Source organism: Astyanax mexicanus, chromosome 12 (genome assembly GCF_023375975.1).
Source record: "Astyanax mexicanus isolate ESR-SI-001 chromosome 12, AstMex3_surface, whole genome shotgun sequence".
In the NCBI taxonomy this organism is placed as follows: domain Eukaryota; kingdom Metazoa; phylum Chordata; class Actinopteri; order Characiformes; family Acestrorhamphidae; genus Astyanax; species Astyanax mexicanus.
Genome location: NC_064419.1, coordinates 22,084,798 through 22,110,552, shown reverse-complemented (window position 1 = coordinate 22,110,552; position 25,755 = coordinate 22,084,798). Strand labels below are relative to the sequence as shown.

The following is a 25,755-nucleotide window of genomic DNA, read 5'->3' as shown; positions in this document are numbered from 1 at the left end:
GCTGTGGTCAGTGGAAAGAGGCAGTAGACAGACAGCCATGACAACCTCAAGCATGCATTTAGCATGAAGATTGAACTGGAACAGCTTTATCAGTCAAAAAAAACTGAGATCCATATCTGAACAAATGAATGCTGATGCTCTGTACATAAATTCAAGCAGGTAAATAAAAATAATTTGCCAAAGTCACAATAAATACAATACACTTTTTTTAAATAACAGATGCAAAGATGTGCAAAGTCAGTTACTGGTTATATAAGTACTAACCATTTTTTGTCATGCACATACATACACTTTCTGACAGACCTTAGATACTGAAAAAAGAAGTTTTAAACAAACTAGTTAAAGCAGCGGCCTGGAAACAAGAAAGCTAAACATATTTTAAACACCAGTTCAACGTCAGTTACCTGAACTTACACCCACTTTCCAAAATTCTTGCCAGATTTTGTTTGTTATTTTGTCTTTAAACAGAATCCAAAAGGCAACTTTTAACAAGAACTTGGGGTTAGATAGAAAAAAAAAACATACATTAATAATATGAAAATAATGTGGTTGCCACATTTTTTTTTGTTTTTCACCATCATTTCCACTGGCAAGTCCAACACTTCCACCACAATTCACTTTAAATATTTTATATAATGCTTTGTAAAAACAAAATAAATACAGAAACAATTCAGCAGGAAGCGGAGCAGATAATCTACCAAAGCCAGCACTCCAACTAAAGGGAAGTACTACATCTGTACAAAGAGTAACTAATAAACGCATTAAAAAGTAACATTTCATGTTCAGCACAAAGTTTGCTGTGAATGCTCATCTGGACAACATTTTAAAATTTCCAGTTGAGGCAGGTCTTTACTTTGTTGGTTATTATAGCAAAGTGTATTTTGCTGCTTTGGTCCTCCATATAATCCCATCGTTGACCATATGGCTCTCTTGGCTGATGTCTCTCTTTTCCCTTGAGATACAGACTTATGACCTCTGCCACAGGTCGAACAGCTTTTGGCAGGTAGGTCCAGAGAGGAGACCATATCTCGAAGATCTTGTGTAGAGCCCCTCAGAGACTATGTTCTGTTGTTTTTGTATGCTATGTGTGTGACTGCGATATATGGCATATTTCAACCAAGCAGAATGTGCAGGAGACAGAATATGCAGTCTGACAGCTAGGCACACCAAAGGTGCTGCTGATGAAGTATTTAGCCAACAGCAAAAACAGGCCTGGACTCTGACACGAGGCTTCAGAAATGCAGACAAGAAGGCAGGGGTCAAGCCACTGTGGATAACTCAGTAATCAGTGTTAGTGTTTTCACAGCCAATGTCAACTAATCCATAAAACTGTAAGGCACAAACTTAGAGCTCGAATAATAAAAATACAAACAGCAATAATAAAAAAAGGTCAGCTGCTGGAGGGTGTCTATTTTACGCACATTTTTTTCATCTAAAGTGTCTCTTTAGGTCCTGGCCTAGACAATTTTTAAGAGAGAGGGAGAGAGAGAATAAGAGGTCTAATCACTAATGCTTCTCTTCCAAATTTGTTTCGCCTCACATGTGCAGTAGTAATATTATATATATATATATATATATATATATATATATATATATATATATATATATATATATATATATATATATATATATATATATACACACAGTAAAAGTATTGAGATATTAAGTTTTAAATCACTTGCTCTCTAGAAGTCATAGAACTAGATTAATTTATTTAAAATGGGTTAAGAACATTAAAGCTTTCCTCTGCTTCCTCATAATTTTAACAAAAAAAAATATCTGGACAACAAAGGATTGTAATGATAAAATTATTGTTTCTATTGTAATCTGGGACAACAGCTCACTGTACATCTAAATACTGGACACTAAAATGACCAGATGGTTAAAAGGCTCATTATATAACTAGACAACTAATAAAGAGAAGAATTTAAGGAATCTGGGGACACAGACACAGTAGCATCAGATCACTGTCTGCGTCATGCTGTCCTAGATTTCATTTCAGGCCAAGAAAAGCATAACATGGGGAAAATAGAGAAAGAGGGATGTAGATAGTGTGAGAGAAAGTGCAAAAACGTAAGGCAATCTGAATTAAAAAGGATCAAAATACACGCATAAACAAGTCCACAGACACATGCCCACAAATCTCATTGGCTCTCCAACCCACTGTGACCCAGTTGAGGTGGTGGTGTTACATTCCATAAGCGTTTGGGCTGGGAAACGCATGCCCGCCCCATCATTAGCACTCTTAGACAATTAGCAGGCCTTAACGAGCCTTTCCCTCGTTAGGGCCTTTTAATCACTGTGGTCTCAAGAGACTCTGGTTGATCCACATTGTTATTCAGCTCAACATAATCACAGGGGAAGGAGCCGACCGTATTTCCACTCACAACCACAATTAGTCCCAACTTCATGGTGAGGACTCATCAACAAGTCTGAAAACTGATTTTACGCTACTACCCTTTAATGTTGATCTTTATCTCCATCTGTACTGTATAAGTGATAACTACAGACTATTTTACTTTACTCAAATATGGCAAAAAAAAACTAATAAACAAACAAGAAAACATAACTTAAATAACAGAATCCAATAGGCAGTAGGTTTACGTTCATTTTACGCTCTACTTGCTTAGGTTAAATGAAATAAATAAATAAAAAGGGTTCAGTATCAGCCATCACACTTACACTTTCAGTTTACTACCTTTTTACAAACTGTTTTGAACTAAAATATACAAGCTGTATAGTAGGATATCAACATGTTAGCTAAGGTAACTAATCCATAGCATTTGTTTGACTGGCTGCCTTTCTCTATGTAAATTTCAAGTCATATTGTGGCTTTATGTGGTCAAAACTTTTTTTGTAGTACTGTCAAAATTGTGCAAGGTGCATTGAGGCACGCTGCGAAATCAAACAGCGCTTGGAATTTTGAGGCACCTGTATATGGGATTTATAACACCTCTCTGAGTCAGGCGGTGGTTCCCACATGCTTCAAAGCCACCACCATCATCCCTGTCCCAAAGAAGGCATCGCCATCCTGTTTCAATGACTATCGTCCAGTTGCACTCACCCCCATCCTCATGAAGTGCTTCGAACGACTAGTCATGCATCACATCAAGTCTTTGCTCCCCCCCTCCCTGGACCCCTACCAGTTTGCTTATCGGTCAAATCTCTCGACCGATGATGCCATCTCCACTGTTCTCCACTCAGCCCTCACACACCTAGACAAGAAGAACACCTACGTCAGAATGCTGTTTGTTGACTTCAGCTCAGCATTCAACACAATCGTCCCCCAACAGCTCATACACAAACTGGACAGTCTGGGGCTGAGCACTTCACTGTGCAACTGGCTGTTAGACTTCCTGACTGGAAGACCACAGGCAGTGCGGGTTGGCAGCAGCACATCCAGCATCACCACACTGAACACAGGGGCTCCCCAAGGATGTGTGCTGAGCCCCCTTCTGTTCACTCTGCTGACCCACGATTGCACACCAGCACACACCTCCAACCTCTTCGTCAAGTTTGCGGATGACACGACGGTGGTGGGTCTCATCAGCAACAACGATGAGTCACACTACAGGAGCGAGGTGAGCCGCCTGGCCTCCTGGTGCAAACACAACAATCTCTCTCCGAACACAGAGAAGACCAAGGAGATTGTTGCGGACTTCAGGAGAACTCACACACTGCACACCCCTCTGTTCATCAACGGAACTGCTGTGGAGAGGGTGAGCAGCACCAAGTTCCTGGGTGTGCACGTCACAGAGGACCTCTCCTGGAGCACCAACTCAGCGTCACTGGCCAGGAAGGCAAATCAGCGTCTCTACTTTCTCCGCAAGCTGAGAAGAGCTGGAGCCCCCACCCCAATCATGACCACCTTCTACAGAGGGGCCATCGAGAGCATACTGACCAGCTGTTTCACCGTGTGGTACGGGGCCTGCACAGCATCCTGCCGCAGGACCCTCCAGCGCATCGTGAGAGCAGCTGAGAAGATTGTTGGCACCTCTCTCCCCTCCCTTCAGGACTTGTACAGCTCCCGCCTCACACGGAAAGCCCTCCATCTGGCAGGAGATCCCTCTCACCCACTACACAGCTTCTTCAGCCTGCTGCCATCAGGGAGGAGACTGCGGAGTCTCGGGGCGAGGACCAGCAGACTGCGAGACAGCCCCATCCATCAGGCTGTGAGGATGCTGAACTCTCTTCCTGCTCTACCCCCCATCCCAATCCTGCCCCCAGCACACACTCACTCAGCATCCTGACCCCCCCACTAATAAAGTACTGAAACTCTGCACTACAATGCACAAAGTACTGGTCCCTTCCAAACGGACTTGCACTACACAACACCTGCACTACTGATATACTTGCACTGTCAATACGCACTTTAATTCCACTTAATTAAACTGTGAACTTTAAGGACTTACGCACCCATTCACTTTACCAGCCTTAAGCTATATACCATATACCGTATTTGCACTACTGTTATTTACTATTTTTACTGTCATTCCATCTCAATCACCATCAATATTGCACTATTGTCTTACGTATGTTTATTGTGTCTTGCTGTATTGAACATATAGTGTCTCCCACTCTTTTATATTATAATTATATATCCATTTTTACTTATTTACTTGTATTTATATATCTATTCCTCCCCCACACCACTACACCTTGTTTTTGTCTCATGTATGTCTATTTGTGTCCCTGCTGTATTGTACACATAGTGTCTCCCATTCTCCTTTATTATATCTATTATCTGTACTTGCTGTAAAATTGGGAAGGAGAGTAACGTAATTTCAATTCTCTGTATGTCCTGTACATATGCAGTATTGACAATAAAACTACTTGACTTGACTTGACTAACGTTACACTGTGAATGTAAACTAACATTAGGTACATTTATCTTCCTTTCTTCCTTTTCTTCTCACCCAGTCTTCCTTATTTCAACTCTTGTAGCATAGCACAATTATTTTTAATTAAAAGTTTGCAACAGTGATTATTTTACCTTAAACTCTAAAGCAGTAGTAGTAATATTTTGTATGTATATCTAACAAAAACACTAAAATGTGTATTTATAAACCCCTATATGTTTAAATGCATCAAATAGTTTAAATTAAAATCATATTTATCTACCATATTACAGATGTAGCATTAAAAAAAAAGTAGAGAACAGATGTCACAGACACAAGGGAGAAAAATTATGCCATATTATACTTTTAGAACAAAAAGGATGAAACAGAGTTAGCCAAACCACAATGCACTTCAGTCTGGAGAAAGTGCAACACAGTGCTACAGCTTGGAAGATGCTGTCAATGCCTTACATGACCCTGATGGGAATAAGCAGCTCATGGGAACAGTTACCACAGGTTTGTCTACAGTTCTGATTTTTGCTATTGTACTTTAACTGAAGACGTTTAATTAGCTATGAAGGAAAAAAGGAGAGGATGTGAAAATAGAAACTGCCATGCTGAGCGAGAGAGAGAGAGAGAGAGAGAGAGAGAGAGAGAGAGAGAGAGAGAGAGAGAAGGAATTTGTGCCGCACAAATAAATGAAAGGTTTAGTGGAGTCTAGACCTTTTCCATGTTTAGAATTTTGCCTTTGTCTAAAGGCCAGCTGTTTGGGTTTCATCCGCTTCAGTGACTCGAGGGTGAGAGAAAGGAAACTGGAGGAGAGCTGAGCATGGAAAACAGGCCAAACTGTAATCAGATAACATATGTTTAAGGGCTGTGTGTACTGACACACCAAAACAATAACACCAGGCCTGGTTATGAATGGTCTGAAACAATTATCCCTTCAATAATAATAATACGTAATATGTATCCAAATTAAGAGTTCAATTTTTACACTCTAGAGCAAGCTTACTTGGAATTCCTGTAATAATCATGACACATTTATACTTTAAATGCAGTCACTTACTGAAATGTTTTTATAATTGACAATCCCTACTACATATTAGCCAACAAAAGCTCACACCTTAATGTTTTCACTGCAACTGGAAATACGGGTTCAGACTGGTCAAATTATGCCCACAATGTTCACATTTCTCACCTCTCCCTCTTGACCTCACCCAAGTGAATGCTGGCAAGAAGAGTAAATATCCTAATGTTTACAAGTACCTGCAACCACTTTTATGTGCATAAATACAAATAAATGCTCCAGTTTAGCCTAATGCACTGCATCCACCCAAACACTTCACACTCAAATCAACAGTGTGTGCACCATTAGCAGTAATCATTTCCAGTTCAAAGATTTAAAAGGGGACCATCTGGTGAATGGGTGGCACAGAACAGAGTGAGTCAGTGGTTGAGAATAGTGTGTGCCAGTCATAGAAATGTGAGTCAAAACCATCAAAGAGATCAAGATTCCAGACAACGCCTAAAGGCCGATAATTTAAGACAGAGCTACAAGAGTTCACTCAGAATGAGTCTACTAGTATTTGAAGCACCGTTCAGAATGAACAAGTGATTAGTGATTGCCAGTTTTTGGAAGATTAATTATTTTTGTATTTGACACTTAAAAGATTCAAACCATTATGAGAGTGAAGAAAGCACAGAGAATTTTGGGTGCCGTTTCTAGAGTACATTAGCATTCTCACTAAGCTGCTAAACTTGAGAAGGTCAGAGGAATTCAGTAAAAGAGTCAGGCTGAGTGAAATCAGACACTGACAATGGTATGCTTTAGCAGTCACTACTGTAACACTCCTTTTGTCTATGCTTATACAGCAGGTAAAGTGGCTCAAATCTGATTTTTTTTAGACTGCATCTATTTAAATGTGATCTACATCCAACATTTGTCTAAAAAGTTCACACTCCTAAACTGATGCACTGATTTTACCACTGCTTTAAAAGGACCAATCGTTAAGGCAATTTAATCAAAGATGGAATTAGTTGTCATATCTTCAGTGTGCCTTCTAATTTAGTTTAAGCAGACATCACTCCGTAACAAGCAATTGATGATAGCACAGGTCAGCAATTGATGTTCAAAAAGACAATAAACCTGTGCTTGTCCTAGAGGTGCCAAAGAGAACTGTGGTAACATTGTTGTAGGGTTCTGGGAGATTGCAAACAGTTTCAAAGAATTGTGAATGTTTCCCTAATGCAGTAGCAAAACATATTTTTGGCACATTTAACCACAAGGGAACATTTAGTCATATCAAGGCCTGTTACTTTACTATCCCTCCATAAAAAAAAAATCTGTCATCCCTTTTTTTCTTCTCATCAGCATTAATTTATATCAAATGTTTTTGTGTTGATATAAAGGTCACAATAATTCCAATCTAGAATTTGAGAAGGAGTTGCACTACTTCTCATTCCTTCCAGCATGCTGTGTACCAGAAACCATTCTGATTTAAAATATAAAAAATAAAAAAGCTGTCCAAATATTTGATAAAATGTTTTAGTGTCATTCACACTGCTGTGTGAGATGACAACTGTGTCACATGTGATGAAAAAGATTTGGTGTCTAAACTCAGACTTTGTTTGTTCAAAGACGCTCCAAAAAGCTTGTTGTGTTAAACAACCTGGTATGTGATGTTTTAGCTTCATCATCAATTTTGGGTATGCACAGTTACTGTTTCATCTACAGGTCATGTTTAGTCCATTAGCTAGAAGTAAAGGAGTGTGTGTGTGACAGAGGGCCACTGAAACATTTTGAATCACTAGCCAAGTTTGGCCAAATCTGCTGCCTTTGGTTAGAGAACCTGATTCAACACTGCTCTTACAGTAAACATTGAATGTAATGTCACAGAGGAAGCGGTGGTACTGTATATGCACACCAAGGAGGTCTAGAATGTTTCATGTACTGAAATGAACCCTTGTTTAACAGACAGACAGCAGAAAGTCTTAGACTTTTTTTCTTAGAGAATGTTATTTCTACCTCTTTGTTTGCTCCAGGAGAGACGCATCTAAATATGGTCTTTCACAGAAAACGTGGTGTCTTGTAGACAGGGGTTGAGGTATTGATAAAATTCAATGGCAGAATGTTTTAAACCTAACATCCAAAAATATTTAATGACCTTAGGACAAATGCTTACTTGATCCAATTACTCTCTTTTTTTAAAAACTATTTTAACAGCCATATCCACAATAATTAAGAGAAAGTTGGATGCTGGCTTGAAAGATTGAGTGCAGTATACAATCATCTGATCATGCTTTGCAGTGATTGATGATGGCAACAGGGGTGGCTGTTCTACCAAGGTGCAGTCATTGATCTCCAGAAAGACAATACACCTCTGTTTGGCCACATAGGTTCTAAAGGGAGCTGTGGTAACACTGTGGTATGGATCTGTAGGGATAGCGGTCTGAGGAACGGCGGGGGATACCCAGTGCAGCAGCTATGGATATTCTGCATATTCCTAGTCTCCTTTACACAAGGATTATTTCAACCACAAGGGAACACACTTAGTGGTCGGGTTATTTAAAACACTAAATGAATGAATGGCACTGTCTGCCACTAATGTAAACCAATGATAATAAACAATACTGTGTTTTTGAAAATTGATACAGTATTGCAAAATATAGTAATACTTTGATCTCAATACTTTTATACCGCTAGTAACGATCAAATCGAAACAAGCTTAACAGAAGTCCTTGAGAAAACTGTGTGTCAAAAAGGCTTATCCATGTTAACACTGTAAGGCTACACAGCTTGAGAAAAATGACTGTCTAAGAATTGTACATTTAGAAAAAAAACCTGCCGAGAAGAAACATCACTCAAAAGCATCACCCAGTTCAAAAGCAAGTACTGAAAGTCCTTGAAAGGAAAACAAACAGCTGCACAACTTGCTAAAACAAGTCAAAGAAAATCAGCTGAAATACTGTGCGTGCACACACATACCCCGAGGTGTGTTACGGTTTTGTCAGGATATTATGACAGCATTATTATGGGGTGTCAAAGGACATTCAGTCTGGGTAAATGGAGATGTTGCATTGTAAAAATAAAACTGAGGCTCACATAAACCACTTCCCAGAGGCTGTGTGTAATGAGAGTTCCTACACAGCAATGCAGGAGGGAAAGTCTTGATTACAACTGCAGATGGACCACTAAAAATATGCCTGGAAAACACACACTCCAAAGGGAGAGAGCTCCAGTAGTTCTGAGCTTAAGTTCAAAGTCTTGCATGCAAGTCTGTGCCATCCCTCTAAACTTTTACTGGCCTTTCAGCGTTTTAGTTTTACCTATAACAATCTGACAGATTATCGATTTCTCATCTTATTATCATCTGGACAGTGTAGCATTTTATTCTAATTATAATATACTATTAAAACACTGGCCTTTGAACTACACCAACTGTAAAACCACACAAATTTAATTTACAAAATTCTAAAGCTTAAATTCTTAATTTATCAATTATGACAGACTTTTTCATTTAGACAAAAATTTATTTCTTTAACCATGTGGCCCAAGGGAACAATTGCACACACAAATAGAAAGAACTTTCTTTACTAATGCAGTAAGTATTCTCCCAGTGACATAAGCAGTTTATAGGGTTAGTGGTGAGATAATGACAAGATGCATTTATTTTACTGGAATACCTAGTATGAAGCTACAGTGAACAACATTCCAATCTATAGGAAAAGTTTTAAAAAGTAAAAGCCCAGCCACATTCACATTCACACCTGCAAAAGGCAATTATCTCTACACCAACTGTGTATACAGAAACTTGTAAGAGATATTTTAAAAAATAACTGCTGTATAAAACAAACTGTCTTTACAGTGAAATGAGTGTATTGTTTATTTTGAGGTGTTCTGTAAAAGATTAGTTCTCGGCAAATAACGCATACGAAAATTTCCCGTCATCCTGTCATGCAGCTACATACCAAAACAATAATTAATGTTTTCCACCATTAATGACTGCAGAAGAAACATTATGATCTAACATTATAAACGCCCGCAATAACTCAACCAACTACATCCACAAAGATCCACTCCCTGAAATGATTGCTTCAGGCAACCATACCTGCTAAGTACACACCCTACACGAACAGAGAACACTGTGGTCACATCCTAGTATTGTTGTGGTAACACCATGGCAATGCCTCCCTCTCTATTTCTGTTAATAGCCTTGAATAACATTCCTTACATTCTGCATCTATTCACCAGCACTGATTCACCCAATATTAAACCTGCCCTACAGCAACAAAAACACATCAAACAGAAACAGAACCAAAGCAGGAATGAGACAGCAAGAGAGACAAATGGAAAAAGGGGTGTTGGCTAGAGAACAGACAGTTATCAATAGAATGACTTCAGCAGGAGACAAGGAAGGTATGTGTTAGGTTAGGTCTTACTAAATGAATCATATTTCAGATTCCACAACCAATCGAAACTGAGGAGTGTTCAATGTTCACAGTTTATTACTTGCTCTGTCTTGCGTAAATGTGATTCACTCTTCAATCATCAAAACTGTATTTGTTCTGAGGTCATAGAAACAAAACAAAGGTTATGACAATTGGGACAAAAGCACGGAATGAAACTGTTGGGAACATCAGAAAAAGAAGCTAAAATTAACAAACTGAAATTTGATTTGCAACACATGCCAGTCATAAAACCTTGTTGTTGATTTTTAATCTTCAAAATGATTTTAAAAAGGGAACGAACTAGAGACAACCTGAACATGTTATTTTGCCCCCTATTTTAATCAGTGTCTTAATGTTGAATTAGCCAAGAACAATCTGGTCCAATATTTGAGTTTGTATAAATAATACATTCACACAGTTTAGATGTGCTGTGTTTCCACAATAGTTTTTAGGTACATGTTTCCATGCTTCTCTATAAAATAGACCTTCTGAGAACTCTTCTCAGTGCTGCAGAGCAATAATGTCGGTTCATTGTGCCTTACAGACACCATATGGCACTGTGACCATCATGGTTAAAACATGGACTCAGACCTGGATTGGAAAACATGCCTGGATCAGATCGGAACATCCTCAGAAGGAACTAATTTACTTCTGGGAATTCTGGTTCATTTTTTCTTAGGTGTTCTATTTGCTGTTAAATTATGAGTGTAACATTTTCCATTTTTATAGGACTATGGCAATACATTAGCCTATGTTAACCAAATGCTTAAAAAAGACTTTATTTAACATCAAATATTTAGGCTACTTTCCAGAGTCTAGGTATTGTCTACTATTTCCCATAAATATAAGTAAAGGACCGGTTACACCCATGGACTGACAAGAGTTGTAGCAGTGGTTTGTGGAGAAGGATAGATGGGATGTGGAAGGAGGAATTAGAGTGAACAGTGGATGCCGCAGCGAGAGTTTATGATGTGAACTCTGAGAGAAGCTTCAGTAATTAGGCCAGCGGTAGCCACATCCTCCTTATGCAAGCTTCATTTGTCTTTGCGCAGAACAGTGTAATCTCTGGACCTTTCTTGAAGCTGAAGGGATGGATCTGGTGTGTGGTATACACCATTTTACACTACATTACTGTTCTCCTGGCAAAACAGTGGAAATGACTCATTGCTTAAAGTCTTTTCCATCTTTTTAGACAAGGGATTTGGCAATGGGTAGAAAAAACACACACATATGTGCAGATCTAACAGCGTTTGTGAGAACATCCACTGACTCATGTAACTTGTGTAGCTAACTACCGCAAAGGCTAAAACTGAATGTAAAACTGACTTTAACCTCAGTAACCGGATGGCAGTCTTTTGGCTTGATCAGTAGGAGAAGGAGTGTTTGTAGGAGGAGTACTTTCATTGTTGTCTCTTCAGCATTTTCATGTTTTGCCATCATTCTCTCCTACACAGAGGCCTCAATTACAGCACAACCAACCATGAAGCAGAACTTTCAAGGATCATAGTGGTAGAGCCTGTGCATAATTATCACACACAGCATAATCATCATCATGGTACAATTACACCTTACAGTGCAAGTTACCCCCACACATGTGCTAAGAGCGATATGCTGTGGCTGCCTTCACTTTCAAATATAGACAAACAAAGTTAAATCTTACACAGGAACTGTGGTGAGAAAAACACCCGACAGTTCAGCTGCACACTGACAGAATGCGTGACTCGCGACTTGTGGTGGAAACCCAAAAAAACCCAACCAGTTATTTCACAGTGTGACTGAAACCCAGTGCTGAGAGCCAAAGTTGGTAATCGAAAGCAAAAATGGAGCCCTGCTACATGCCAAAGACATGAGGATGAGCACAGCATAACAAACAAGTGACACAATGTGTCTTTCATCACCCATACAATCTTATCAACCAGCAGTTTCCTGCTAAACACCTCAATATTTGCTACAAATTCAATTGTAAAACCAACACAAAATGCAAGCGAAAGGCCTTGACCAACTCAAAACTCCTGTACTTCACAGAGTTAGCCTGATCAACTGGACATTAATGTCCTTAAGGCAAACAACTAGATAAGAACAATAACCAAATCAGGGATTTACTGATTTCTTTAAAAGTGGAACCAAAAAGGTGATAAAAAAAATGTATTATTATGGAGCTGAGGGAAGTAATTTTTACTAACAATATATTTTACTTCCCCACCACAGCAGCAGGCAATTCCTCTTTGCATTTTTTCTGTGGAACCATTTCTAATAATGAAGCTATACGCCAGTAAAATGACCCAGTGGAATGTTTATGAATCCTCTACCTCATGCCCACTCAGCATTCTGGATCCATCTGGACACACAAACACACACAATTTACTGTGAATATTGTGAACACTTCTAAAGCACTAAACAACTGTGTGCATAAAAAGACAGCAATTCTGGCCCACCAATCAAAAATATATCCTGCCAATGGCATCCAGTGAACATGATCATATGACTACTGATGAGGGACTAGAGGACGCCCATCATAAACTGTATCAACTGTCCCTGAATTCACATCTACAAGGTGGACCAACTAGGGATGAGTGTCTAATGTGTGTAGTCAGTGAGCGGCAACAGCGTTAAAAACTCCAGCAGCACTGCTGTGTACAATCCAGTGCAACACACACTAACACACCACCACTATATAAGGGCAAGAGAGGAATAAGAGAAAAAGAGACAGACAAAAAAGGGCAATACCACCTTTGTCTAATTTATGGCTTTAGGTCCAGTGAGGTCCAGGCTTAACTGATGCACACAGGCAGTGAAAAACATGCCCAGTTTTCTAAAGCCCATTTAAAGAGTACTGCACAGTCATCACTTGATGCTATACAGCCCAGCCAGCCTCCCAGCTGAACTCAGAGCAGCTCTGTGGCTGCATTGAGTAACCAAGCTTTTGTATCACTCCTCTTTTGCAATAAAAGTTCAAAATGTTCTGGCCTTTAACAATACAATAAAAAAGAAAACATCTGGTTCTCCACTGACATGTCTGAATGTTGTTTAAAAATATTTTATGAAGGTCACTTTGTTTTGATGAAATATCAATGAAATTCTTTACTTATCTGACACTACTATCTAGCAGCCAGGGTTTAAACAACATAAAATGCACCACTATACCACAATATTTAAATGTAAACTAAAAATAAAAAACATACCTTTACTGATTCTCAAAATCTTGCAAAACACAATAGTATCTAAAATAATTATCCTAGGGTTCTAAACATTATCAAAGCTTGGTGTATCTCTTAAAGCTATAAATGTTTTGAAGTAAACAACAAAGTATTTTGTAAGTCTCTCTGGATCTGCTAAATACCCTAAATGCAATTGTAACGTAAATGTACAATCTAAAGAGGTTTTCCGTTGCCACTGTCACCACTGGCTTGCTTATGAATCTCTGTGAAGCTGCTTTGTGAAAACACCTAGTGTTAAAAGATCTCTGTAAATAAACTAAAACTAAGCAAAAATCACAGTAAAGCTATACATTTAAAATATGATAAAAGGTTGAAGAGAGTACACTATTTACACATTCTTCGTATAGCCAAAAAGGGGTGTGTTGGATTGTAAGGATTGTGTAGATTACAATCCCTTTAATTAAACTAAATCGCATCATAGAAGTTTGCCTGCTAGCTTTCTGGATTCACATTTTATGTAGAACTGTTTATGTAGAAGTTCTTTTTAGAAGGTGAATTTAGTGCTAGAATTCCAAGTTTGTCATTTAAAAAATTACAATAAAAAAAGTGTTCAGTTAGGGATAGGGATCTGTCTGTCTGACTAGAAATGGGTGGGTGGATGGATGGATGGATGGATGGATGGATGGATACTTTATTGATCCCAGAAGGAAATTCTGGAATTTTGTCTGTTTGTCTGTTTCTGTTTACCTGGATAGGGTACATAAGAATTTGAATAAATATCGCTGTAGTAAGTGTGCAAAATTATCTGATTTTACAAGTCTGCTGTTACTGATGTTTTGTCTACATGCCAAAAAATAAATACTGCAAAGTCTGAAAATTTCTTCAAATGATACAATGTTCGTATTTGCCATAATTGCTCAGCCCTGTGTTCAGATGCAGGACTGATGTAGCCAAGTTACCTTTGGTCCTTCTCAAATGATAATGCCATAGGGAAGGGTTTTTCAATGTGCTTTTATTCTGGTATCTTCTCAGAAGATTCCCTAGAAGACTGTAACACTAAATTTTGTTTTTATAAGACCGACTTTCTCTGGCCCAAACAAGTGGTGTTTGGCTTGGCAAGCTGGTACAAAGGAAGAGGGTAAAATTCAAAAGTTTTTTTTTGTATGAGGTCTTCGTCCATCCTAATCAGCTGCACATCAGTAAAGCAGAAAATATTTAATTCCTCCCTCAGGCACAACACACCCCACTTCAGCTGTAACAGAAAGGCTAGGGCACATAATAGTGACAGCTGAGCTGACTGTTAGCTACAGTTTACTGAGAGATCTGAATTAATAGACAGCAGGCGTTAATAATAATAATAAATAAAAAAAAACTCAACTTGGTTAGCCAATAGTCACTCACTCACCTTGTTAAGCTGCACTTTTATGGCTAGGAAGGGAAAAATTGAATACATTTATCAAAATGGGAACTAGCTAACTTACATTTACGCTAACTAGTTGGGTAAACCTTGATTTAACTGGATATTTATGTTATAAACTACATAAAAACAGCAAATTAGGGTACAAATGTCGAACATAATTAAATATTTGAGAAGAAATCGCACTTAAATGTGAGGAAAGTTTAAAAAACGTTAATTTCTTACCTGAGGTAAACCGGTGAGCAGGCGTCAAGCTAAGCACCTGTGTCACGCACGCGCCGTTCGCGCCAAAACCAGAGCAGAAATCTGAGGTAAAATCAGCCAAAGCGGAAAAACTAGAGGTTTCTCTGAGAAACTGAGAGAAATGAACGCTGAACTTCTTCCCTCCGCTGAGGACAGACCTGCTGAAGCGCCTCTCCGCACTTTTACTCAGAGCTCAGAGCCCAGAGCTCAGTTCAGACCTCCTCAGAAACCCGGCGGCGCTCTGAGAGCGAGAGAGACTGTGTTCACAGAGCAGCAGCAGCAGCATCATCTGCCAAACACTCGCTGCTCCACTGCCACGTGTAGCTATCAAAATAAAGCCCGGGGGAGAGGCAGGGCATGCGAGGTGGCACCGAGGGGGCGTGGTAAGTGGGCAAGATGCTGAAATATAAATTTTTCACCAAACATATGATGAAGGGTGTTTTTCTTGTTAGTGCACGTCCTGCGCCCCCTGCTGGAGGAGGCGCGCGCTCTCTGGAGGTGTGCATGAGTTCAGTTAGGCTCGGTCTCAAATACCATATGAGACTCCAATATATTCCCTAAGCAGTGCACGACACAGTGCATATTAAAATAATAATGATGCATCCATGATATGATGCATCCCTGATATTAATTATTATAATGCTCAGTTGGGATTCCCCACTACATAGACACTCCCTACTAGTGCACTAATTTGGTTAACAAGCTAAAATGCACTACTCTCACAGTGCACTTTATAAGAATTATTCAATTCCAACATCTGCCAAACGTCATAATCTTAATTTAGAAGTGACTTTACAATGTAATATAATTTACGACAGGGTTAGGGCCACTTGCAAAAAACCTCAATATTTAGTGAAAAAAAGACGTACAGAATGGCTTAATTTGATTTAATTTGTAATATTACAAGAGTAAAGTCGTAATATTTAGAGATTTAGAGAAGTCGTAATGTTTTGAGAATAAAGTCTTTGATGTGAACCCAGTGCTTATGCTCAATGAATATGTGAATTGAACCAAATATTAAAGTCTAAACAATACATTACCTATCTACTATCTACTAGTGCACTAATTAGGCTTACAAGCTAAAATTCATTACTCACACAGTGCACTAATAGGAAGTAAGGGGATATTTGAGATACAGCCAAAGCTTTACCATGTAAAACCAATGGCTGTGTCCCAAACGACATACTTGTGGATTCCTAGCAAATTACCAACTAACTAATTCCAAGCTTAATTTGATGTAAAATAGTCAGCAAACAACTGTAATGTTGAACAATCAATATTGTTTACCAAACATTTAGTTGCGCAGTATGTAGACCAAAATAATTAAATTTCAAGTCTGCCAAACTTCATAATTTTGATTCGCAAATGATTTTACATTGCCATATAATTTACATCATTTTAGGTCCATTATTAAAAAAAAAAGTTCACTTTCAGAAAAAAACTCATACGGAATGGCTTTACAAGATTATATTCGTAATATTACGAGATTAAACTCATAATATTGCAAGAATAAAGAAACAGGTCACAATTGTGCACAGCAGTCCTGAATGGACACTTAAGACTTAAGAAGTCACAAATCACTTAAGCCACTTTAGAGAAGAACTTACAGCAGCTTGAGACAAATGTATGAAAAAAGCAGTTCAACTCTTTTACTTTATCTGTTTTCCCATTTTCATATTTCTAAAATAGACACTAAAAAAGGGTGTACTGTTTTTTAGCGTGAGGAGTTGGCGGTTATGTACCACAGTTTTATTATTTACACAGAATATCCAGACGGACATTTATAAATGAGGGGAACCTTTGCAGTCAGCAGTTCATTCTGAAGGACAATGAACATGACTTGCTTGTAGCTGAACCAATTACATCATCAAGAGAAAGTCAGAAATGTGCTCCTGCACTTTGATGTGTAAAATTATAGAATCTTCTCTTTACACTTTCACAGGCTTGCTGGTTACACCCACTTGAAAAGGAGACCTGCTCAAGAGTGGTTTGTGCATTATTTGAACTAAATGCTACAAACTACACTATTAATTAGGTCATCAGATTTAATCAGTTGTTAAATTTAAAACATGTTTTTGAAATGGTGATGTGATGTTCAGTTTTGAGTATTTTGGTATATATAGAGGTCAGAGCCTGGTCTGGAGACTGAAAGAAGCTGCATTAAATCCCATCTGACTGTTCACATTTATGCTACATGTCCACAGATAAGATAGAAATCAGATCTTGGACCACATATGAAAGTCTATGTTCAAATCCAGCAAAAAAAAAAATGAATCCAAATAATCATTTTGATTTAAAATGTGTTCATGATGGAATTTGTACAGGTGCATTTCAGCCTGGATGTTTTGGGTGCTCAAATCAGATTTCAGTGTTGTTTCAGTTACTCACAAATCAACAAAAACAACAACCTTATCAAATCCAGAGTGAATAAAGTGTGATCCAACAGTGTAGCTACGCATTGTTACTTTATATGCCTCCACTGTTGCCAGAGCAACTGACACAGATACGTTTGTGATGCTAAGACATCAGATTTGCCTGCAGTCTGAACATGGCCAATGTTATGACAGAAAACTGATTTGACTCAATTTAGCCTGCTATTGTGAATTGTTATAATTGCTTAAAATGCAAAACATGGTTTAAACTCTAGTACAGTTTTAGAGCTTGAAATCCCCAAAAACACGGGTGTTTAGTGTGTTAAAAGCTGCCAAGAATTCACTTTTCTACTTTTGGTGCTTTTTATGCCTCCCTCGTACAAACATGTTAGCATGAAAAAAAAAACAGCTCACCACTGCATCCTGTGGTTCCTGAGCTAACTTTTAGATTGAGGTTTTACGGAACTCAGGCACGTGGCATTACAAATCTAAATAAAGCAGTGACCAGGTTTTATGCTGACTTTTCTCAGAAAGAAATTACACACTGTAGTGGTTCAGCATTGGATATATTTATTCAACTGTTATCAAAATCTGTGAGTACCATAGATGCTGAAATACACTGTGTGGTCAATAAAAATATATTATATTTGCAGTCTAATAACTGTATTAATATCTGTACAACATATGGCAACATCACGTTCATTTGTCAGAAAACGTTTTAAAAAAAGGAAACTGAATAAAATACTCAAGTGAGGAAAAAAAATCAGAGTCCTAAATAATACAATCCCACAGCGAAGCATTCTGAACATCTTAATTTAGCAACATTTTCCACAATGAAAGATCTCATGCCTGCATTACAAGGTGCACATACGTTTTGTTAAAAAGAACGTATGGAATGCTTATAAAGAAGAAGGTAAGGAATACTTATCATTCCAACGCTTACATTTAGCTTTGGATTTACAGGGCAGTGCATTTGACGGACAGGCATAATGAGACATAATTTGGCCGCACCCAAAATAACACCAACTGTTTAGCTGGCCTCTGTTTACGATTTTACATTACAGTGTTATGAGTTCAGTTCTTTAGGGACACAGTGTACATTTTATACTAGGCTGGAGTGTTAAATGGGGCCTAATTCTGGTCTAAAATTAGCATTTATGAGTATATGGGTTTTCACAATTATTTATCATGTTATGTAATATTCTGTAGTATAGCACTGAAATCCCACAGTCTCTTCCATCAACTTTTCCTTTTTTTAAGTTTTTCACCACTCTCTTTCTACAATACCCAGTATGCATTACTGCTCACATACACCATACAAACCACTGTGCTAAGATAGAGACTGATGAAGAGGCTAACACATAAATACAGGCATCATATTCAGCTTCCTAGCATGAACGTTACTTTCTGATTGAAACAACCAGCTTTGCAATCCCAAATCAAAGGGGATTTTATTAGCCTTTTCACTGTAAACTTTCTACGAACTTTCTAGAGACTTGTTGCCCTGTGTGAATACGGCATGTTTCCAACTGAAGCAGCAATGGCTACACTTTTCATTGAGCCAAAACTAGAGGTGTCCCAGCTAATTGTTATTTTGTCTTGATGCTGAGTATCATCTCATAACAATCTGATCCAATATAATCTTTGTTTGTGTAAATAAAATCAGCCACACCATTTAGATAAGATGTGCTGCTGATTAATACTGAAGTAAAATCACTTTATTTTTCGTAACAGTTCGCATAATCACACATTCTGCACTGTTTGTTGACTACTAATGTGAAATAACTATTTAATAGTAAATTTATTGTGCTGTTTAATTGTGTGTATTGGCATTAGCAATAGCCTCCACTTGGTTCAGTGGTGGTTTAAAAACAAAAAAAGGCTGTAAATAAACTAATTCATTTACTATCTGAGAACTCTCATTTGGGCAATAATGTCTGTTATTGTTAAGTGTGATTTAAACAAAGACTCTGAACTGGATTGCAATTAAAATATGCATGAATTGAGTCCACTAATCCAATGAATTGAATCAGCATATCTCAGAGATGAGTATCCCTTTAATTATAAGCAAGAATCACCTGCGTTTCTGATACTTTTGCATTACAAATCAGTTTTTGAATACATGCAACCAGGATGTACAGTATCTTATGGACTATAAGGCGCACTGTATTATAAGGCACACTATCAATGAACTTCTATTTTCTGGTCTATTTTCATACACCGGATTATAAAGCACATTTTACGAGACACTAGTAAGGGTATCGACATGTGTCCCTTTTAATTTAGCAGGCCTTGCCGCTGGAGGCACCTATATATGAAAAAAAAAATTCTTAAGAGAGAAATAATCCTTTCAAAGTCAAGTCAAATGGTTAGCAGCAGCACTAGCCACGGATAGCGGCCTGAGTGTTCTAGTAACCCAGGGTGCTATCAACTAGCAATTTATTCCAAGTAGCTTGTTTTACCATGGTAAACACGCAGACAACAGTCCAATATACTCATCTCTAAATGGTGAAAGAGCTAGCGCTGCAGTTAGCAGAGGAGTGGCTTCACTGCTCCTAACAACCTGATTGGTAAAATTCATACATAAGGCGCACCGATCTGTAAGAAGCACTGTCAATTTTTGGTAAATTTAACGATTTTAAGCAGGCTTTATAGTGTAAAAAATGTACAATACAAAGAGTCTGGCTGGGTTTTATCATTTTAGCTAACCATTAATATCAACATTATAGTGTTACAGCCAGTGTATAGCAGGAATAAATTGTTGTTGGGAGTTGAAACACTCTGTTCTCCATAACATAATTCTGTTACCTTATGCTACCTTACACATCCTAGTCCTTCCATTACCCATCATAAAACACTTTTTTGCATCATATAAGCTTGAACATATAAAGGTAGAACATACTTGACAACTGCATGTAGGTGAAGCTTTAGCACTGTTTTCTTTTGATCGTGTGTGCACGTGTGATTACATCAGAAGGATTTCAGCATAGCTATCAAAAAACACTAATATTTGTAATGATAGTTGAGAAAATTGGAAGGTTTAGAGGAGATCTCCTGTCCCGATGTTCCTCCTTGTGGTGTAGAGTATTCCCAGGTCTGTGCTGCTTTTACAAATCTGAAAGGCAGGATGAAGGTCATATTTAACCAAGTGTAAACCAAGCCAGAAGCTCTTCACAGTGATCAGCCTGAGCTGTGTGTAAAATAAGCGTGAGTTTGGTTATGGAAATGTTCACGTGATCAAGCCATAACAAGTCATATTGTTTCCTATAGCAACACTCCAGTCCAATAGGTATCCATGGAGTCTTCTAAGCTCAGTCAGTGATGATGATGATGATGGTGACATTCTGATATTTTTAAGTCCCACACAGTGTTTATAGGCCAAGAAGTGCTTGTGAAAGCTCTCACACACACAGGTGATCCTACTGTGACTGACATGCAAATAAAACGTAAGTTCCGGTGCTGAAAGTCAGAGATGTGATGATGGAGAGATGATGGAGAGTCATGGGTATGAGGGTATGCATGTTTGGTTTGTGTAAATGAGTGAACTGGATTTGTTAATTGGTGAGTAGGGCTGCCTGCTGGAGCTGCAGTGGATGTGCTTGCCAAACAGTCAGTTAAAGATTTGTAAGGAGCGTTCACACAGGTGCCACATAGTTGCCAGGGAATGTTCCAAAAGCGTGGGTCCTCTCAGACGTACCTGTGGGGAGAGACAAGATCCAAAATCAGCAATATCAGCAAGCAAATAATGCCAAACTAGAGCGAAAAATTAAGTTATGATAAAAAAAGTCGATTCACAGCAGAAATCTACTGTTTTTGTTGTGACAAAATGTCCTGTAAAGGGCAGAAATGTCAAACAGACTCATGCTGTATTTCATCAAAAATCACCTATATTAATACATTAATGAAGACTGTACTGATGTTTAAAAAATACAGTGATATAGGTGACAATAAAAACAAGATATTAAAACACAAAAATACAAAAATATGATAAATTATAAGATATAAATAAGATATAAATTATATTCTCCTTAAAATTTTGACTCTGGACGCATTTTTAGATGTCCTTTAAACATAGGATGTACAGTGCCAATCAAAATTTGGACATATCCTAAATGTTGTGTTTTTCATTATTTTATTATTGTCTGCATTGTAGATTAATACTTAGGTCATCCAAACTATGAAGAAATAAATGGAATATGGAATTATTAAACAAACCAGAATATGTTACATATTTTAGTCAGCTTTATGAGGTAGTCATCTGTAATGGCTTTCAGTTAACAGCGGTGTTAAACTTGTCAAGAGTTATTTACTTGAACTTCTTGCATCTTAATGTGTTTAAAAAAAGGTAGAGTTGGTATACCGTAAATAGCCCTATTTGAGTAATATTATATTTCATATTAGGGAAAGAAATAATCAACTAAATTGCTTTGCAAAGACCATCAAACATTATGACGAAACTGGCTCTCATCAGGACTGTTCCAGAAAAGGATGACCAAGAATTACCTCTGTTGCTCAGGATAAGTTTATCAGAGTTACCAGCCTCAAAAACACCCCAGATAAGAGCACCTAAATGCTTCACAGAGTATTTTGGTTTGTTTAACACTTTTAAGTTACAACAGTTTAATAAAAAAATTAATAATTCTGAACAAGAAGGTTTATGGTCACCTAAGGATTTTGCATTATTCCTTCAGCAATAATGAGGTAGTGTTCAGAATAACAATAATGCTATACTATATTCTGTGCTCCGCTTCTTTTGAGCTCAAACCAACCTTTGCTTGTGTGCATCCAAAGGTCTCACACTACAGGGGGTCTACATAATTTGTAAATGATTAATCCTCTTTTACAGGCAAATATTCAACTTTCTCATCACCAATCAGAATGTCTATTTGACTTGGGGCGGGACAATAGAGAGCCAAATTCAGAGACAGAACAAATCAGAATTTCTATTTTAGCTGAGTGCGTCCAAAGGTCTCACTCTGCAGGGGGTCTACAGAGCTTTAGTTCAAAATTATAATTTTTGAATGCTTAATCCTCATTTGCAGACAAATGTTAAACTTTCTCATCACAGAATAGCATATAAAGGGCCTTTTGGGTACGTATGATGACAACAAGCCCTCTGAACATGTAGAACTAACATCCTATTATTAGCATCCTACCACTTTGCTTGTTAAGCCTTTTTCTTTTTCTTTAAGTCAAAAGTATGCAAAGTTTTGTATGGGTGACTAGAAACTGTGCATGGGTAAAAACAGGGTTTAAGAAGATTTTATATAATCTAAAATGTAAAAATATTTAAAATAATATTACAATTATTTCTATGGTTTAAAAAAAAAACAACACTGCGCTCTAGCGACATCTGCTGGTAAGATGCAGGTAAATGTCTTTTGAGATCTCAATAAAAAACTTATATAAACTTATGCTTATAAATATATCTAACTAAAAGTTATAAATATAAAAATATGTCTTGAGTTATAATAATTCAGGAGTTTATTTTATATTGTTATTAAGGCTCATCAGGAGATCAACAGAAAACCTGAAATTTCTGCTGATTGCTGATAAAAATGGTTAAATCAGTCTTTTAGCAAGTTGTCAGCTGATTTAAAACATTTAACAAGTTCAGTTTTGGGTGTTTCTACACTGTAGTGGAAAAAAATAATAATTAATTAATGTTTAAATGACACCAGCTCCCACTAAAAGCACATGTGATTAATATAATTACATACTCCATTCATTTCCATTTACCAAGTGCTTTTACATGTACAGTCCTGTTTTGTACAATGAGATAAATATTAAAAGAAGAGATTCCACATAAGAGCTCCTCGTGTGTTATATGTAACGTAAACGGGACATTACCTACAAACCAGCCGTCATCGCACTTCTCCATCACCTGGACGATGTCTCCCTCCTTCAGCTCCAGCTCGTCTCGATTCTGGGGTTTGTAGTTGTAAACGGCCTTATACCTGAAAGAACAGAGAAGCAGAAGAGTGAGCAGGAAGGTTAGATCCCAGGGTCATTCAGAAAATAAATCTGCATATAACAGTCAACATTTATTAACAGATTCAAATAGAGTAAACAGAGTTTAGTAAAACTCACGGCTGCCGTGGAATGACAGTGGAGTTGTTGTTGACAGGGGATTGCGCTGAGGGTGGAGTCTTTACATGTATATATTGCTGGGGAGAATGGTTTCTGATCCCATCCTGTACAGAGACATTACAAAACTAACATTAGACCGTTTACTAAGGGCTTATACTACTTGCTTTGGCTGTCATTAAGGTTTAAACCACTTCAGTGGGACAACAGAGAATGTCACAAAGGCTACATTCACCTTACCAGGCTGAAGTGACTCAAAAAAGATTTTTTGCTCAATTTGGTTCAAATCTGATTTTTACATGGCTGTGTGAATTTTTTTTTCAAATCAGATTTGAGTCACTTTTATATGCAACATGGATATGAAACACGAATATAAACAGTTAAATCTGAATTCATACGTCTTTTTGCTTTTACGCATGCGCTATGTGCTTCTCTCTCAAACTCAAACATCTCTTGGTGCAGTTGTGCAGCTAAAGCTGCAAAACCAGCAAAAGCAAGCGACTTGGCCTTTTACTCCTCCTCATCCTAAGCATGAACTTCAGACCAGCTGTTTTCTCTCCACTCCAGCAAAAGATGCTCTACATATAAGCTGCTAATGCATTTATTTTACTTTTTAAGTCGTCTCACAAGACGTTTTTTTATTGTTGGTGAAGAAGGTGACGTTTAAACATGCATCAATGTGCGCATGTTTCAGGGACAGTTTCAGGAACAGATTCGTTCACATTACACACAGATACAGGTCACTTGCATTTGTGATTGTGAACTGTCAAGATATCCAAATCCAGTCTGAGCAAAAAATCTGATTTGAACAATGTGGCTTGTATTGTGAACATAGCCAAAGGCAGAACCAATAATAATCTGTATTTTAGCTGGGGGCGCAACAAAATAGATCCAAACTCAGAGGCAGAACCATCAGAATCTCCTTTTTAGCTAAGGGAAGAATAACAAAGATTCAAACTCAAGGCAGAACCAATGAGAAGCTCTAATTTAATAAGGGGTGGGAGAACACAGAGCCTACATTGCAGCCAGAATCTGTACTTTAGCTGTGGATGGGACAACAAACTCAAAATCACACAGACTGAATAAGATTCTCGTCATACCTGAGTGGTATACGAGGGACGTGGGTTGGAATTCGCCGGCAGTCCCGGACCCTGGGGAGACGGCAGCACATGATTGGACGTCGACACAGGTGACCTCACATCTCTGTCCAGTGATCTGTGAGCTGAAAGTGATCCACTCCGGTGGCTGTTGGGTGGGGTGGGTGAGGCGGGGCCAGGAGAGTATGCAAAGTGCTCGGACGGCTGTTTGGTGGAGGCGGATTGCGTGGGTGAGAGGGGTGAGCGTGATTGGCCGGAGTGTTTGTGGGGTGAAAGCTGAGGCTGAGGGCTGTGAGGGGAGGGGGTGGGGGAGAGGGAGAGGGGGGAGTGTAGGGGCCTGCCGGGGCTGCGTGGCTCCAAGGCGATAGGGGACAGCGGGGTGGCCAGAATTTCGTCAGACAGTTTGGTGCGTGGCATTTTGTTGACCTGGACATAGTTGATGGGGAAAATTCCGCTGCGGTTGGTGCCGGCGATGCGACCCTCCAGCCATTGATCGTCCACCCGCCTGGTTATAGAGATCACCTCACCCTGAACATAGAGAGAGTTTTAAAGCAGGAATTTCACAAAATATATATATAAAATTGATCATTAGGTCATACAGTTTAAGGGCAATGGTATTACTAATACAATTTATGGAAATGTCTGAATTTTCAGAAAGTAATAAAAAGGCCTAAAAATGACCTCTCATTATTCTGGCAATTGGCAAATATAAATCATTTTGGTAATCCTAATTGACTTAAAGCGGGAAAGGTTAATTATTTCATGTCAGACTGTGAGAAAACATGCATATGTGTCTTTTTATATAGTGTAAATAAAATAAAATAAAATAAAAATAGGTCCATGCACACATTTAAAAGGCAGCAAAGTAAGTTTTGGCTTTGATTGTATTGTATTATATTATAGGGGCCATCTTTTATAAAAAAAAATATTTAATCGTAATCATAATTTAGCTGTCATTTTTTCCATAACGAAGACATTTTTTACCCTCTCTCTCAGGTTGCTGTTATAATTTTGTTTGCTATTAACAGGATTCTCAATAAATAGGTAAAATTACCCTCAATTATATTGTCTGGGAGTATACTTAAAATAAAAAGG

General features: G+C 38.1%; 2 protein-coding genes across 6 annotated transcripts in view; both read right to left on the bottom strand.

Moving 5' to 3' along the window:
* The window catches only part of pdlim2 (PDZ and LIM domain 2 (mystique)), an 83,074-nt gene extending 67,626 nt beyond the window's left edge, over positions 1-15,448 (bottom strand). Inside the window, exon 1 of the mRNA XM_007260144.4 lies at positions 15,087-15,448. The gene's annotated coding sequence lies outside the window, so the exon portion shown is untranslated. The remainder of the gene's footprint in view (positions 1-15,086) is intronic.
* A 2,578-nt stretch (positions 15,449-18,026) lies between these two features.
* Positions 18,027-25,755, bottom strand: part of sorbs3 (sorbin and SH3 domain containing 3) — a 103,251-nt gene continuing 95,522 nt past the window's right edge. For 3 of the 5 annotated variants that reach the window (XM_049485643.1, XM_049485644.1, XM_049485642.1), the window contains exons 18-21: positions 24,664-25,188; positions 23,567-23,670; positions 23,327-23,433; positions 18,027-21,173 (exon numbers count right to left, since the gene is read on the bottom strand). In XM_049485643.1, coding sequence (XP_049341600.1) covers positions 21,112-21,173; positions 23,327-23,433; positions 23,567-23,670; positions 24,664-25,188 — 798 coding nt within the window. In that variant the 3' untranslated portion in view covers positions 18,027-21,111. The remainder of the gene's footprint in view (positions 21,174-23,326; positions 23,434-23,566; positions 23,671-24,663; positions 25,189-25,755) is intronic. The other 2 variants (XM_049485646.1, XM_049485645.1) reach the window with 2 other exon arrangements.